The sequence below is a fragment of the Scyliorhinus torazame genome, chromosome 13 (genome assembly GCF_047496885.1).
Source record: "Scyliorhinus torazame isolate Kashiwa2021f chromosome 13, sScyTor2.1, whole genome shotgun sequence".
Lineage (NCBI taxonomy): Eukaryota > Metazoa > Chordata > Chondrichthyes > Carcharhiniformes > Scyliorhinidae > Scyliorhinus > Scyliorhinus torazame.
Window position 1 is genome coordinate 226,066,698 of NC_092719.1, and position 15,404 is coordinate 226,082,101.

General features: G+C 50.2%; 1 protein-coding gene and 1 long non-coding RNA gene across 5 annotated transcripts in view; one reads left to right on the plus strand and one right to left on the minus strand.

Annotated features, from left to right (window-relative positions):
• The window catches only part of LOC140388646 (sodium- and chloride-dependent creatine transporter 1-like), a 270,017-nt gene that overhangs the window by 216,671 nt on the left and 37,942 nt on the right, over window positions 1-15,404 (plus strand). For all 3 annotated transcript variants that reach the window (XM_072473114.1, XM_072473113.1, XM_072473116.1), the window contains exons 8-10: window positions 1,183-1,307; window positions 4,572-4,684; window positions 6,378-6,515. In XM_072473114.1, coding sequence (XP_072329215.1) covers window positions 1,183-1,307; window positions 4,572-4,684; window positions 6,378-6,515 — 376 coding nt within the window. The remainder of the gene's footprint in view (window positions 1-1,182; window positions 1,308-4,571; window positions 4,685-6,377; window positions 6,516-15,404) is intronic.
• LOC140388647 (uncharacterized) overlaps window positions 1-15,404 on the minus strand; it is a 71,610-nt gene that overhangs the window by 18,014 nt on the left and 38,192 nt on the right. The gene's annotated exons all lie outside the window — the stretch shown is intronic.

The window sequence follows — 15,404 nt, forward strand, 5'->3', positions numbered from 1 at the left end:
GGTAAGGAGTTACCTGTAGACAGGTATGTGTGGGTAAGGAGTTACCTGTAGACAGGTATGTGTGGGTAAGGTGTTACTTGTAGACAGGTACATGTGGGTAAGGTATTATCCAAACAGGTACGTGTGGGTAAGGTATTACCTGTAGACAGGCATGTGTGGGTAAGGAGTTACCTGTAGACAGGTACGTGTGGGTAAGGTGTTATCTGTAGACAGGTATGTGTGGGTAAGGAGTTACCTGTAGACAGATGCGTATGGGTAAGGTATTATCCAAACAGGTACGTGTGGGTAAGGTATAACCTGTAGACAGGTATGTGTGGGTAAGGAGTTACCTGTAGACAGGTATGTGTGGGTAAGGTATAACCTGTAGACAGGTATGTGTGGGTAAGGAGTTACCTGTAGACAGGTACGTGTGGGTAAGGTGTTACCTGTAGACAGGTATGTGTGGGTAAGGAGTTACCTGTAGACAGGTGCGTGTGGGTAAGGTGTCAGGAGAAAGCTCTGCCTCGTCTCCCCATCAACGGCAGCATCGAGTGAGTGATATTTATCCGAATGTTTGTTTTTCTCCTCCAGTAATGTCCTTCGCTGTGGAGGTGAAATCTTTTTTCTCTGACGCTTTGCTGTTTGAGCCGCTGTGTTTTTGGCAGTGTGTTTATATCACCTTCAGTATTCCTTCAGCACCTGAACTGCAGTCAGTTCTATTTAAGGCAATTACACAAAACGGTCCAAAGAGTTTCTGTGTCTATTTAGCACTGCTTTTGGTCTGGGCAATTGACAGGTCTCTCTGCCAATGATCTGTGTGTTAATAACTTGCTCTTGTATGTATTATCCCTCCTGTACCCTTGACTGCGTCGTGCCTTTGCATCCAAAGAGTATGTTTTCCTGAGTGTCTCCAAAGCCTCTTCACCAGATCGAAGCCGGTAACACCTTCCCTTCTGATTCTCTTTGTCTGGGGCTGTAGTCAGGTTTGAAGGAGCTGATTAAAGAGGTTATATATTGACGGGGGGGATGGGGTTGGGGTGGTGGTGGGGTGGGGGGGGGGGGTGGGGGGGGGGGAGATTTTTGTGCTTCTCAGGGCAAAGTATTTATTAAAGTTTTGAATTTGGAGCTTGTTTTGTGTTTTGGCCTAATGGGTGATGGGAAAAGTGTTGTAACTTGGTGTGTGTCTTGGTGCTTTGTCCACAGAGATGCTTACCTCTTGGCACTGATAAACAGCACAACCAGCTTCTTCTCGGGATTTGTTGTATTTTCTGTGCTGGGATTTATGGCGTCTGAACAGGGAATGGATATCTCAAAGGTGGCTGAATCCGGTGAGAATTCACTCGACAAGAAACGTTTGATCAGCTTTAACGTAAGAATCTTGGAAGGTAGCAGCGGCTGTCACCACGTCACCCAACTGGAGAAGGTGGATAAAGAGCTGGGGGAGGAGGGGGTGGAATGACCGGCTAATAGGGTGAGATGCAGAGGGATAGGATGGGCCGTGAGTCCCTTTGGGCTGAATGATTCTCCTGCACAGAAACAGACCAATGTGAGGAACAGCTTGTCAATCATAGAATTTACAGAGCAGAAGGAGGCCATTCAGCCCATCGAGTCTGCACCGGCTCTTGGAAAGAGCACCCTACCCAAGGTCAACACCTCCACCCTATCCCCATAACCCAGTAACCCCACCCAACACTAAGGGCAATTTTGGACACTAAGGGCAATTTATCATGGCCAATCCACCTAACCTGCACATCTTTGGACTGTGGGAGGAAACCGGAGCACCCGGAAGAAACCCACGCACACACGGGGAGAACGTGCAGACTCCGCACAGACAGTGACCCAAGCCGGAATCGAACCTGGGACCCTGGAGCTGTGAAGCAATTGTGCGATCCACAAGGCTACCGTGCTGCCCCAAAGTAATTGGAGCTCCAATGCTGCAGATAGGTTCAGTGCCTCCATTAAAGATTATCTTCTTCCTCCTGCGTCAAATCAGAACAGGATTGGGGGCTTATTCATCCTCCCCTTCACTCTGTCCTTGTTAAACCCGTTCCAGAGCACACCTCTCCTCCCTATAACCCCCTCCCTATAACCCCTTCCTCATCATAGCCCCCTCCCTATAACCGCCTGCTCATAGCCTCCTCTCCTCATAACCCCCTCCCTATAGCCCCCTCCCTATAACCGCCTGCTCATAGCCCCCTCTCCTCATAACCCCCTCCCTATAGCCCCCTCCTCATAGCCTCCTCCCTATAACCCCCTCCTCATCATAGCCCCCTCTCTATAACCGCCTGCTCATAGCCCCCTCTCCTCATAACCCCCTCCCTATAGCCCCCTCCCTATAACCGCCTGCTCATAGCCCCCTCCTCATAGCCCCCTCCCTATAACTGCCTGCTCATAGCCCCCTCCTCATAGCCCCCTCCCTATAACTGCCTGCTCATTGCCCCCTCCTCATAGCCCCCTCCCTATAACTGCCTGCTCATAGCCCCCTTCTCATAGCCCCCTCCTCATAGCCCACTCCCCTTATAAACCCCTCCCTATAACCCCCTCCCTATAACCCCCTCCTCATAGCCCCCTCTGCTCATAACCCCATCCCGAAAACCCCCCTCCCTATAACCCCCGCCCTATAAGCCCTCCTCATAACCCCTCCTCATCACAACCCCCTCTCTATAACCCTCTCCTGATAACCCCCCGCCCCTCTCCCACCTCCACGCGCCCCTCGGGTCACCACCTGTGGATCTATTTTGCTGCTTTGTAACTCCAACAACCGTGGTTCTGACTTTAATATCTGTGTTTGGAAGTAGGGGTTTGGGGGCTCTCGCTCGCTGCTCACGCTGCAGCCTTGGTGGGGGATTGGGGTGTATCGCTCCCGGCTCACGCTGCAGCCTTGGTGGGGATTGGGGTCTCTCGCTCGCCGCTCACGCTGCAGCCTTGGTGGGGATTGGGGTCTCTCGCTCGCTGCTCAGGCTGCAGCCTTGGTGGGGGATTGGGGTCTATCGCTCCCGGCTCACGCTGCAGCCTTGGTGGGGATTGGGGTCTCTCGCTCGCCGCTCACGCTGCAGCCTTGGTGGGGATTGGGGTCTCTCGCTCGCTGCTCACGCTGCAGCCTTGGTAGGGGATTGGGGTCTCTCGCTCGCTGCTCACGCTGCAGCCTTGGTGGGGATTGGGGTCTCTCGCTCGCCGCTCACGCTGCAGCCTTGGTGGGGATTGGGGTCTCTCGCTCCCGGCTCACGCTGCAGCCTTGGTGGGGATTGGGGTCTCTCGCTCGCTGCTCACGCTGCAGCCTTGGTAGGGGATTGGGGTCTCTCGCTCGCTGCTCACGCTGCAGCCTTGGTGGGGATTGGGGTCTCTCGCTTGCTGCTCACGCTGCAGCCTTGGTGGGGTTTGAATTCTCTCGCTCCCGGCTCACGCTGCAGCCTTGGTGGGGGTTTGGGGTCTCTCGCTCGCTGCTCACGCTGCAGCCTTGGTGGGGATTGGGGTCTCTCGCTCGCCGCTCACGCTGCAGCCTTGGTGGGGATTGGGGTCTCTCGCTCGCCGCTCACGCTGCAGCCTTGGTGGGGTTTGGGGTCTCTCGCTCTCTGTTCAGGCTGCAGCCTTGGTGGGGATTGGGGTCTCTCGCTCGCTGCTCAGGCTGCAGCCTTGGTTGGGTTTGGGGTCTCTCGCTCTCTGTTCAGGCTGCAGCCTTGGTGGGGTTTGGGGTCTCTCGCTCGCTGCTCACACTGCAGCCTTGGTGGGGATTGGGGTCTCTCGCTCGCTGCTCACGCTGCAGCCTTGGTGGGGACTGGGGTCTCTCGCTCCCGGCTCACGCTGCAGCCTTGGTGGGGTTTGGGGTCTCTCGCTCGCCGCTCACGCTGCAGCCTTGGTGGGGATTGGGGTCTCTCGCTCTCTGTTCAGGCTGCAGCCTTGGTGGGGTTTGGGGTCTCTCGCTCTCTGTTCAGGCTGCAGCCTTGGTGGGGATTGGGGTCTCTCGCTCCCGGCTCACGCTGCAGCCTTGGTGGGGTTTGGGGTCTCTCGCTCGCTGCTCAGGCTGCAGCCTTGGTGGGGGATTGGGGTCTCTCGCTCGCTGCTCAGGCTGCAGCCTTGGTGGGGATTGGGGTCTCTCGCTCGCTGCTCACGCTGCAGCCTTGGTGGGGGATTGGGGTCTCTCGCTCGCTGCTCACGCTGCAGCCTTGGTGGGGGTTTGGGGTCTCTCGCTCGCTGCTCACGCTGCAGCATTGGTGGGGTTTGGGGTCTCTCGCTCGCTGCTCAGGCTCACGCTGCAGCCTTGGTCACATCCTTGGAGAATTTATTGTCTCAATTTCTGCCACTTAATGAGTCCACTCACTTCCTTTGTAATTGCTCCCACCCCCAATGCATTCCGTAGACTAAAGATTCCAATTAGGCCGCCATTAGGCCACTGTCTGTGCGGAGTCTGCGCGTCCTCCCCGTGTGTGCGTGGGTTTCCTCCGGGTGCTCCGGTTTCCTCCCACAGTCCAAAGATAAATAAAGCCAGTTTTGCAGATTTACATCATTCGTAATTTTAGATTAATGGATTACAGGAGACGAGAAGTTCAATAAAAACAGCTTTCCTAACGAGGTTCCTGATTCTCCTCCTTTAGGACCTGGCCTAGCATTCATCGCCTACCCGAAAGCCGTGACCCTGATGCCAATTGCCCCGCTCTGGGCAGCTCTGTTTTTCTTCATGCTCCTGGTCCTGGGTTTGGATAGTCAGGTACGTGGTCAGTTTTACCGCAAGCTATTATGTCCAGTTTATTCTCAACTGTGTGGTCACGACTGACAAGGCTGGCATTTGCTGCCCATCACTAATTGCCCTGCATGAGCTGGCTGCTTGAACCACTGCTAACCGTTCCAATGCACCTCTCGAACTTGCCCAACCACTCGGAGCAGTTAAGAGTCAACCACATTGGTGATGGGACTGGAGTCACATAAAAGCCCCGGACCAGGTAAGGACCAAGTAAGGGCAAGGTAAGGGCCAGGTAAGCGCCAGGTAAGGACCAGGTAAGGGCCAGGTAAGGGCCGGGTAAGGGCCAGGTAAGCGCCAGGTAGGGACCAGGTAAGGACCAGGTAAGCGCCAGGTAAGGGCCAGGTAAGCGCCAGGTAAGCGCCAGGTAAGGGCCAGGTAAGCGCCAGGTAAGGGCCAGGTAAGGGCCAGGTAAGGACCAGGTAAGGACCAGGCAAGTGCACCAGTTAGGTTTTTATGACTAGCTCGCATTTCTATTGATAAAACTCTTCAGTTATCTGCCAGGAGATCAGTTCCGAGTGGACTGGAGCCTGAACTGTCTGGGTCACACGTAGCAACGTTATTCCTGAACCAGGGCCTATATCTCTCGTATCTCTCCAAACTCGCCCCAGCTGATATTAACCTGGCTTTTCTTCTCATTAATGTATGGCCCATTGTAGGATCTTGCTGTGTGAAAATTGGTTTCCATGTTTCCAATGTTACAGTTCAATGATGCGATGATTCCTATGATACATTTCAAAAGGACTTTTATCGCCCGTGAGGCACTTTGTCATTTGTTGTCCAAAGTGTTTAAAAATGCAAATCTTCTTGCTACCACATTCACAATCTGAATTATGTGATGCATTGTCTCCGTTCAAACATTTGTTTGGGAGAGCTGATCGCCTTGTCCCATTCGTTCCTTCTTAACTAGTTTCACCGGGCAGAGTCTTAAACATCGGAAAAGATCCTGGAGTCTCAGAATTGTTTCTACGTCACTTGACAGCGTTCTCATCGGTGAGATCTTTCAAAGAGACCTTCTAACTGGAGGGCCCGTAGCCTTGGGAGGGCAGCAGCTGCACTGACAGGGCACTGCCCCTGTACGAGGGGGCATTGTGAGGGAAGCTCCACTGACAGAGGGCACTAACCCCGTAGGAGGGGGCATTGTGAGGGAAGCTCCACTGACAGAGGGCACTGCCCCCGTAGGAGGGGGCATTGTGAGAGAAGCTCCACTGGCAAGGTCAGTTGGTAACAAGTAGCCATGAGGCACACTCTGGGTTTGATCCTCATTCCAGAGCCTGTCCACCACTGCCGAGATCCCCAAAATGTCCCCAATTGAACGGTTACTTATTTAAATCGCTTTGTGGATAGCCTTCGCCTCTGCCAAAATCAGGAACTCATTCACCCCCTGACCCAGCACCCTTCCTGCCTATCAGTCCCAGAACCAGAACCTCCCCGGCAACAGGACCATTTTGTGAATTGTTTGTGATCACTACATAAGACACTGGGCTGCGTTAGTTTTAATAAATGCCTGACAGACTGTCCTGAATTTGGACAAACAACACCCTGATTCTAAAATCATTCACACAGGGCCCATGGGAAAGAACAGGGACTGCTTCCTCCTTCTGTGCTGTAAGATTCTGTGATTCATTCAGAAGTTGGTTAATTTGTTTTTCCTTGTTTACAGTTTGTAGGAGTCGAAGGTTTCATCACTGGGATTATGGATCTCCTCCCAACGTATGTGTCTGGGGGGCTGCGGAGGGAGGTGGTTGTTGCTGTTTGTTGTCTGATCTGTTTCGTCATCGACCTGTGCATGGTGACAGACGTAAGTAAGGCCACATCCTGGGGCAACTGAGGGTAAATCTGAATAGTGGGAACCAGGGGGCAGTGGGGGAGGGTGGGGGGGGGGGGGGGTGCTGCCAGCGACACCCTGTGTGGACCAAGGGAGCTATTGGGGATAAGGAGAGAAATCCACACACACTGGCCTCGGAATTCCTGGCACCGGATAGGGTATCACTGTGAGCTAATGCCCAGGGCAGGCGGGTGGCATCCTCGCTCTGCACAGATTCTGAGAGAGAGAGAGAGACAGAGAGAGAGAGAGACAGAGTGAGAGAGAGACAGAGAGAGAGAGAGACAGAGTGAGAGAGAGACAGAGAGAGAGAGAGATATAGAGACAGAGAGAGAGAGACAGAGAAAGAGAGAGATATAGAGACAGAGAGAGACAGATAGAGAGAGAGAGACAGAGAGAGAGAGACAGAGTGAGAGAGAGACAGAGAGAGAGAGATATATAGAGACAGAGAGAGACACAGAGAGACAGACAGAGAGAGAGAGATAGAGACAGGGACAGAGAGAGAGAGACAGACAGAGAGACAGACAGACAGAGAGAGAGAGAGACAGAGTGAGAGAGAGACAGAGAGAGACAGAGAGACAGAGTGAGAGAGACAGAGAGAGATATATAGAGACAGAGAGAGAGAGACAGAGAAAGAGAGAGATATAGAGACAGAAAGAGACAGAGAGAGAGACAGACATAGAGAGAGAGAGAGAGAGATAGAGACAGGGACAGAGAGAGAGACACAGACAGAGAGAGACAGAGAGAGAGAGAGAGACAGAGAGCGCGAGAGAGAGAGAGAGAGATAGAGACAGAGAGAGAGAGACAGAGAAAGAGAGAGATATAGAGACAGAGAGAGATATAGAGACAGAGAGAGACAGAGAAAGAGAGAGATATAGAGACAGAGAGAGAGAGACAGAGTGAGAGAGAGACAGAGAGAGAGAGAGAGATATAGAGACAGGGACAGAGAGAGAGAGACAGACAGAGAGACAGAGAGAGAGAGACAGAGAGAGAGATATATATAGAGACAGAGAGAGAGAGGCAGAGTGAGGGAGAGACAGAGAGAGAGAGATATAGAGACAGGGACAGAGAGAGAGAGACAGACAGAGAGACAGAGAGAGAGAGACAGAGAGAGAGAGAGAGATATATATAGAGACAGAGAGAGAGAGACAGAGAGAGAGAGATATATATAGAGACAGAGAGAGAGAGTGAAACAGAGACTGAGAGACAGAGAAACAGAGAGAGGGAGACAGAGATGGAGAGAGAGACAGATGGGGGAGACACTAGGAGGGGTAGAGAGAGAGAGAGAGACAGAGAGGGAGCAAAACTCAGAAAGAGAGTCAGAGAGACAGAGACAGATGGAGAGAGAGGCAGAGAGAGAGAGAAACGCAGAAAAAGTGAGAGCCAGAGAGACAGAGACAGTTGGAGAGAGAGAGAGTTAGAAAGAACCATTGAAACTTGGAGCAGGAGGATCCATTCTGTCCTTCAACCTGCTTTGCCATTAAATATGATCGTGGCTGATCTCAATGCCGTACACCCACGCTCTCCCCATGCCCCTTAAAATATAAAAAATTTGATTCCCGGCTTGGGTCACTGTCTGTGCGGAGTCTGCACGTTCTCGCCGTGTCTGCGTGGGTTTCCTCCGGGTGCTCCGGTTTCCTCCCACAGTCCAAAGATGTGCAGGTTAGGTGGATTGGCCATGATAAATTGCCCCTTGGTGGGGTTACGGGGTTAGGGTGGGGGGCATGGGTCTGGGTAGGGTGCTCTTCAGATGGTAGGTGCAGACTCGATGAGTCGAATGGCCTCCTCTGAACTGTAGGAATTCTATGATTCTGTGAGACAGAGAGAGACGAGAAGGAGACACAGAGAGAGGGGGAGAGACAGAGAGAGAAAGGAGGATCTGGAGCTATATTCCTATAGAGTCAAATGGATAGTCACATTACTTCTGGAGTTGGAGAAGGGATGATCCAGGGAAATGAAGGGTCGAAGTAAATAGCAGCCACTCCCTGAGCGGACAATCTCTTAGCAGCTGCAAAGGGTAAAGCATTGTCCTGATTGGTATTTTTAAGGTTTGGTTTTTTTGCCTAAGATTTTGTCTAATTGGTCAGATTGTAGATGTCGCCTGGAAGAGCAGAGGAGGCCGGACATCACACAAATCCCATTCTAATTCTGACTAGATTAGTTATTACAAAATCAGTTATCTTAGTGCATATTACAGTTTATAATAGTTATCATCCAAGTTGTGTCAATGCTTTTGACTTGCTCAGTGAGTGGCCCTTTAAATTGTTCCGAATCTTTGCTCACATGAAGATGTTGCAATCCCTGTGTAATTGTGGTTGTGTTGGTGCTGCAATTACCTTTCACTGCATTGCTGTGTTCTATAATACCCCGAATGCCATTCCATTAAAGGGGCAATAGAAACACAAATTATCATCATTGACACGAGGTTAGATTTTGTCGGATGGTAGCATTGTGGTTATGTTACTGGACAGGTTTCCAAAGCCCAGAGTTCAAATCCCACCTCGCCAACTCTTCAATTTACATTCAGTTATAAATAAATCTGGATCAAAAAAATGTCATCAGTAACAGGAAATATGCCACTTAACTGCATGAAGTAAAAGCTCATCTGGTTCCCTAATGTCCTTTAGGGAAATAAATCTCCTGTCTGCAATTGGCACCCTGACTCTGTTACGACGGCCTGGGCTAGTGCGCTATCAATTCCAGGCCACCCCCCTGTTCCAGATTCATAACCCATGTGAATTAACTAATAATTCTTGTAAAAATACCCAAAGTCTTTGACCCCTGGCTGTCCAATAATTACAGTCACCAGGTTTGTAAGTTGAATCACAATTACTGTTTATTTCTAACAAGATTAGTTGGTACGTATTAATCAGTACCTAACTCCCACTGTAACGTGCCTCCCAAACACCCTCTATACACACACAAGACAGACAGACACAGAGGGAGGGAGGGAAAAAAATCTAAATGAAAGACAAAAGAGACTTTGCTTCGGATGATGGGTCCTTGGAGGCTTTCTCCACAGTGAGCTTGGGAATCACAGTTCTTGTTTCACAGCCTGTATTCTCAATGTTCCTGATGAGACCGAGTCCCTGTTTCGTCAGGCCTTGCTGTCAGTTTGTGGCCTGCCTTCAGGAATCCAACACCCACAGGCTTATTGGAGAGAGATAGTTGGATTTTTTGAAAAGGCTTAGGAGCAGTTCTCTACAGAGGATTTTTCTACGTCTTTTACCTCTGCTGATAGAATCAAAAGTGAAACTAAAAATGGAACATTGTGGCTCTGAAAAACATTCCAGTGGGATAATATCCAATCACCACCTGTTACCGGGCAGTGTACAGCCTTCAGGCCTCATTCATTGGCTATCAACCACATCAATCAAACTGAGTCATCATTGAAGACAGCCAATCTCCAATCACCAGTCTAAAACAGCACAGCCTCCTGGACCTTGATGTTTGAATTAAAGGCACAGGCCGTCGCTTTCTTCTGCTTGTTAGCCCTCCGCAGAACCTCGCACCATAGTCCCTCTTCCAACGCCGTCCCCAGCACCTCCTCCCACTTGACCTGAAATGTTAACACTGCTCCTCTCCCCACACCTGCTGCCGAACCTGCTGACATTTCCAGGTTTCCAGCATTAGCAGTATGTTGTGACACACTGAGTGAGCTTGCCAGCAACATGAACAGATGGCCAGAAAGCTTTGTGTCCCTTAACTAACACCAGAAACGTGAAACCCCAGGTGTGTTGCCTCAAAATCTAGCCTTGACGTTGTATCGAGTATAACCCTCCAAGCCTGTGCCGACCATGCTGCCCGTCTAAACTAACATGTTCTATACTTCCTGGGTCAGTATCCCTCTATTCCCATCCTATTCATGTATTTGTCAAGGTGCCCCTTAAACGTCACTATCGTCCCTGCTTCCACCACCTCCTCCGGCAGCGAGTTCCAGGCACCCACTACCCTCTGTGTAAAAAAACTTGCCTCGTACATCTTCTCTAAACCTTGCCCCTCGCACCTTAAACCTATGCCCCCTAGTAATTGACCCCTCTACCCTGGGAAAAAGTCTCTGACTATCCATCCTGTCTATGCCCCTCATAATTTTGTAGACCTCTATCAGGTCGCCCCACAACCTCCGTCGTTCCAGTGAGAACAAACCAAATTTATTCAACCGCTCCTCATAGCTAATGCCCTCCATACCAGGCAACATCCTGGTAAATCTCTTCTGCACCCTCTCTAAAGCCTCCACATCCTTCTGGTAGTGTGGCAACCAGAATTGAACACTATACTTCAAATGTGGCCTAACCAAGGTTCTCTACAGCTGCAACATGACTTGCCAATTTTTATACTCAATGCCCCGGCCAATGAAGGCAAGCATGCCGTATGCCTTCTTGACTGCCTTCTCCACCTGTGTTGCCCCTTTCAGTGACCTGTGGACCTGTACACCAAGATCTCTCTGACTGTCAATATTCTTGAGGGTTCTACCATTCACTGTATATTCCCTACCTGCATTAGACCTTCCAAAATGCATTACCTCACATTTGTCCGGATTAAACTCCATCTGCCATCTCTCTGCCCAAGTCTGCAAACAATCTAAATCCTGCTGTATCCTCTGACAGTCCTCATCGCTATCCGCAATTCCACCAACCCTTGTGTCGTCCGCAAACTTACTAATCAGACCAGTTACATTTTCCTCCAAATCATTTATATATACTACAAAGAGCAAAGGTCCCAGCACTGATCCCTGCGGAACACCACTAGTCACAGCCCTCCAATTAGAAAAGCATCCCTCCATTGCTACTCTCTGCCTTCTGGAAATGAAATGAAAATCGCTTATTGTCACAAGTAGGCTTCAAATGAAGTAACTGTGAAAAGCCCCTAGTCGCCACATTCCGGTGCCTGTTCGGGGAGGCTGTTACGGGACCTAGCCAGTTCTGTATCCATCTTGCCAGCTCACCTCTGATCCCGTGTGATTTCACCTTTTGTACCAGTCTGCCATGAGGGACCTTGTCAAAGGCCTTACTGAAGTCCATATAGACAACATCCACTGCCCTACCTGCATCAATCATCTTTGTGACCTCCTCGAAAAACTCTATCAAGTTAGTGAGACACGACCTCTCCTTCACAAAACCATGCTGCCTCTCACTAATACGTCCACTTGCTTCCAAATGGGAGTAGATCCTGTCTCGAAGAATAAGGTTCTCAGGGTTTATAGAGCTCTGTAAATAAATTCAAGATGTGGACATGCCCACTGGAGCTCTCATCATACCTGAAGGCAGTGGTCAGGAACCAAACTCTGCAGGTATCTGGAGGAACAGACCAGGAGCCCACCAAGAACAAGTGAACTGGTTATTGAAATGAAAATAAAAATCGCTTATTGTCACAAGTAGGCTTCAAATGAAGTTACTGTAAAAAGCCCCTAGTCGCCACATTCCGGCACCCGTTCAGGGAGGCCGGTACGGGAATTGAACCCACGCTGCTGGCCTTGTTCTGCTTTACAAGCCAGCTGTTTAGCCCACTGTGCTAAACCAGCCCCATTTTATTTGTTTAAATTGGCTACAGTATTCAACAAAAATTACAAAAAAAAACCACAGAGCGGAAATAGTCAAGGCCACAAGCTGCTTCATAAACACAAATTCTTCAAGCAAAATTCGCAATTCCAGTGACAACAATCAGCATAAGTTTGCAGACTCTGACCCAACAAGTACCCTCTTCCCTCAGGTACTGGAAATACTTACACCCATTTCAGGTGAGATTTCCATTTTCAAAATCAGTCTCAGATTATCCACTTCAGTTGACGCTGGAATGGGAACACGTGATTGGGCGGAGAATTGGTTGCCAAATTGTGGCGGGTGTCGGTTTCACGCCGAATCGCAATTCTCCGGAGCCTCGACAGCGGCGTCGATGCGTTCCACTCCGCACGTACAGTAAACGCCGTTTGCAAATCATCAGCAGGCCCGGCCCGGTATCCTCCGGGGCCTCCGGGATTCTCCGCCTCCGATGGGCCGAGTTCCCGACGCGAGGTTCACCTGTGCTTTTAAATATCGTGAAACAGGCGCGGTGGCTGCTGGGGGAGAGAGAGGGGGGACGGAAAGTGTCCAACATCGCCACAGTGTGCTGACAGTTGTGCTGCTGGCCGGGGGGGGGGGCTTCTGCCAGGGCCGTGGGGGAGTAGCGGGGGGTTGGCCAGGAGGTGGGCTGTGGGATCGGGGTGGACGGGCACAGGTGATATAGGTGTGTCCCCCGGACACACCCCTGGGTGCCCTCTGACCCCAGCTGACCCATCAGCTGTATGGGCGCGCTGCAGCACAACCAGTGCCACCTTGTTGGCTGGGATGGTGTCATTTAAACGTATTAAACACAGCAATTGCTTTGGGCCCTGCCGCTGTTAAGAGCATCGCTACCTTGTGCAAATCTGATTGATCTCCGGAGTCTACTGCAGTAAGAAACAGATTAAATTGTGGTTTAAACGTACACCAGTTGCTGGTCACATTACCATGAAATCGGGGACTCAATGGTGGCTTCAACGACTCCGTGTTGTTTATTCCTGCAGTCTGGAAAATCTTCAAATCTCTGTGGACCAGTGTTTAATACCATCCAATCCTGGTACCATGTAATGTTCTTGTCGGATGGCCTGATTTATATTACAAGAACACTTGTAGCTAAAGCTATAAGTGATTTATTAACATTAACTGTGGGTCAAATATATATAAAACAACAGATGAATAACAGTATGAACATGCACAAGCAACCTCTCTCCCCAGCTCCCTAATCAGTCTGAGGTCACCTGACTCTAACATTCACTTATTTACCAATGAGTGTCCTGGTGGTCGGTCGGTGAATTACAACACAACCATGATCGCATTATAAACTTTAGAGTAAAGAGGCACAAACGATCTCACCTCAGCTGCTATTCGCAGAGGAGATTTCAAAATTGGGAGATTTAGGTGTAATCTTTTGACTTTTCCACCACTCCAAGGTTCCATTGCAGGATAAATGAGTTCCCATTAACAATTCCCACTAATAATTCCCATTAATAATTCCCACGAATAATAATGAGTTCCCATTAATAACTCCCTTTCATCCCTTAGGGGCTTTGATCAAAAACTTCACAATTCCCAAATTCCAGGGAATTTAGTTCTTGTTTATTTAATCACATTTTGTAAACCTGAGTGTGTACTCCAGGTGTGTACCCAGAATTGGACACTGTGCTCCAGGTGTGTACCCAGAACTGGGCACAGTGCTCCAGGTGTGTACCCAAAACAGGACATAGTACTCCAGGTGTGTACCCAGAACTGGACACAATGCTCCAGGTGTGTACCCAGAACTGGACACAGTGCTCCGGGTGTGTACCCAGAACTGGACACAATGCTCAGGTGTGTACCCAGAACTGGACACAGTACTCCAGGTGTGTACCCAAAACAGGACATAGTACTCCAGGTGTGTACCCAAAACAGGACATAGTACTCCAGGTGTGTACCCAGAACTGGACACAATGCTCCAGGTGTGTACCCAGAACTGGACACAGTACTCCAGGTGTGTACCCAAAACAGGACATAGTACTCCAGGTGTGTACCCAAAACAGGACATAGTACTCCAGGTGTGTACCCAGAACTGGACACAATGCTCCAGGTGTGTACCCAGAACTGGACACAGTACTCCAGGTGTGTACCAGAACTGGACACAGTACTCCAGGTGTGTACCCAGAACTGGACACAGTGCTCCAGGTGTGTACCCAAAACAGGACATAGTACTCCAGGTGTGTACCCAGAACTGCACACAGTACTCCAGGTGTGTACCCAGAACTGGACACAGTACTCCAGGTGTGTACCCAGAACTGGACACAGTGCTCCAGGTGTATACCCAGAACTGGACACAGTGCTCCAGGTGTGTACCCAGAACTGGACACAGTGCTCCAGGTGTGTACCCAGAACTGGACACAATGCTCCAGGTATGTACCCAGAACTGGACACAGTGCTCCAGGTGTATACCCAGAATTGGACACTGTGCTCCAGGTGTATACCCAGAACTGGACACAGTGCTACAGGTGTGTACCCAGAACTGGACACAGTGCTCCAAGTGTGTATCCAGAACTGGACACAGTGCTCCAGGTGTGTACCCAAAACAGGACATAGTACTCCAGGTGTGTACCCAGAACTGCACACAGTACTCCAGGTGTGTACCCAGAACTGGACACAGTACTCCAGGTGTATACCCAGAACTGGACACAGTGCTCCAGGTGTGTACCCAGAACTGGACACAATGCTCCAAGTGTGTACCCAGAACTGGACACAGTGCTCCAGGTGTGTACCCAGAACTGGACACAATGCTCCAGGTATGTACCCAGAACTGGACACAGTGCTCCAGGTGTATACCCAGAACTGGACACAGTGCTACAGGTGTATACCCAGAACTGGACACAATGCTCCAGGTATGTACCCAGAACTGGACACAGTGCTCCAGGTGTATACCCAGAACTGGACACAGTGCTACAGGTGTATACCCAGAACTGGACACAGTGCTCCAGGTGTGTACCCAGAACTGGACACAGTGCTACAGGTGTGTACCCAGAACTGGACACAGTGCTCCAAGTGTGTATCCAGAACTGGACACAGTGCTCCAGGTGTATACAGAACTGGACACAGTGCTCCAGGTAATTTTGCCTGGGTCGTTCCCACACGTTAGGAATTTTAACACTTCGTATTTCTCCAGGGCTGGTAAGTAACAAGTTGCTCAGTTGTGGACATTTCATTCTGTCAGTTTACCACCTCACAGGCCAGTTGATCTTTAACTTGAAAATATTCTGCTGGTACCAAATTCGACAATCACACATCTAGTTTAATGTGACTTTCAGATTCTATGTTGTTGGACAAATGA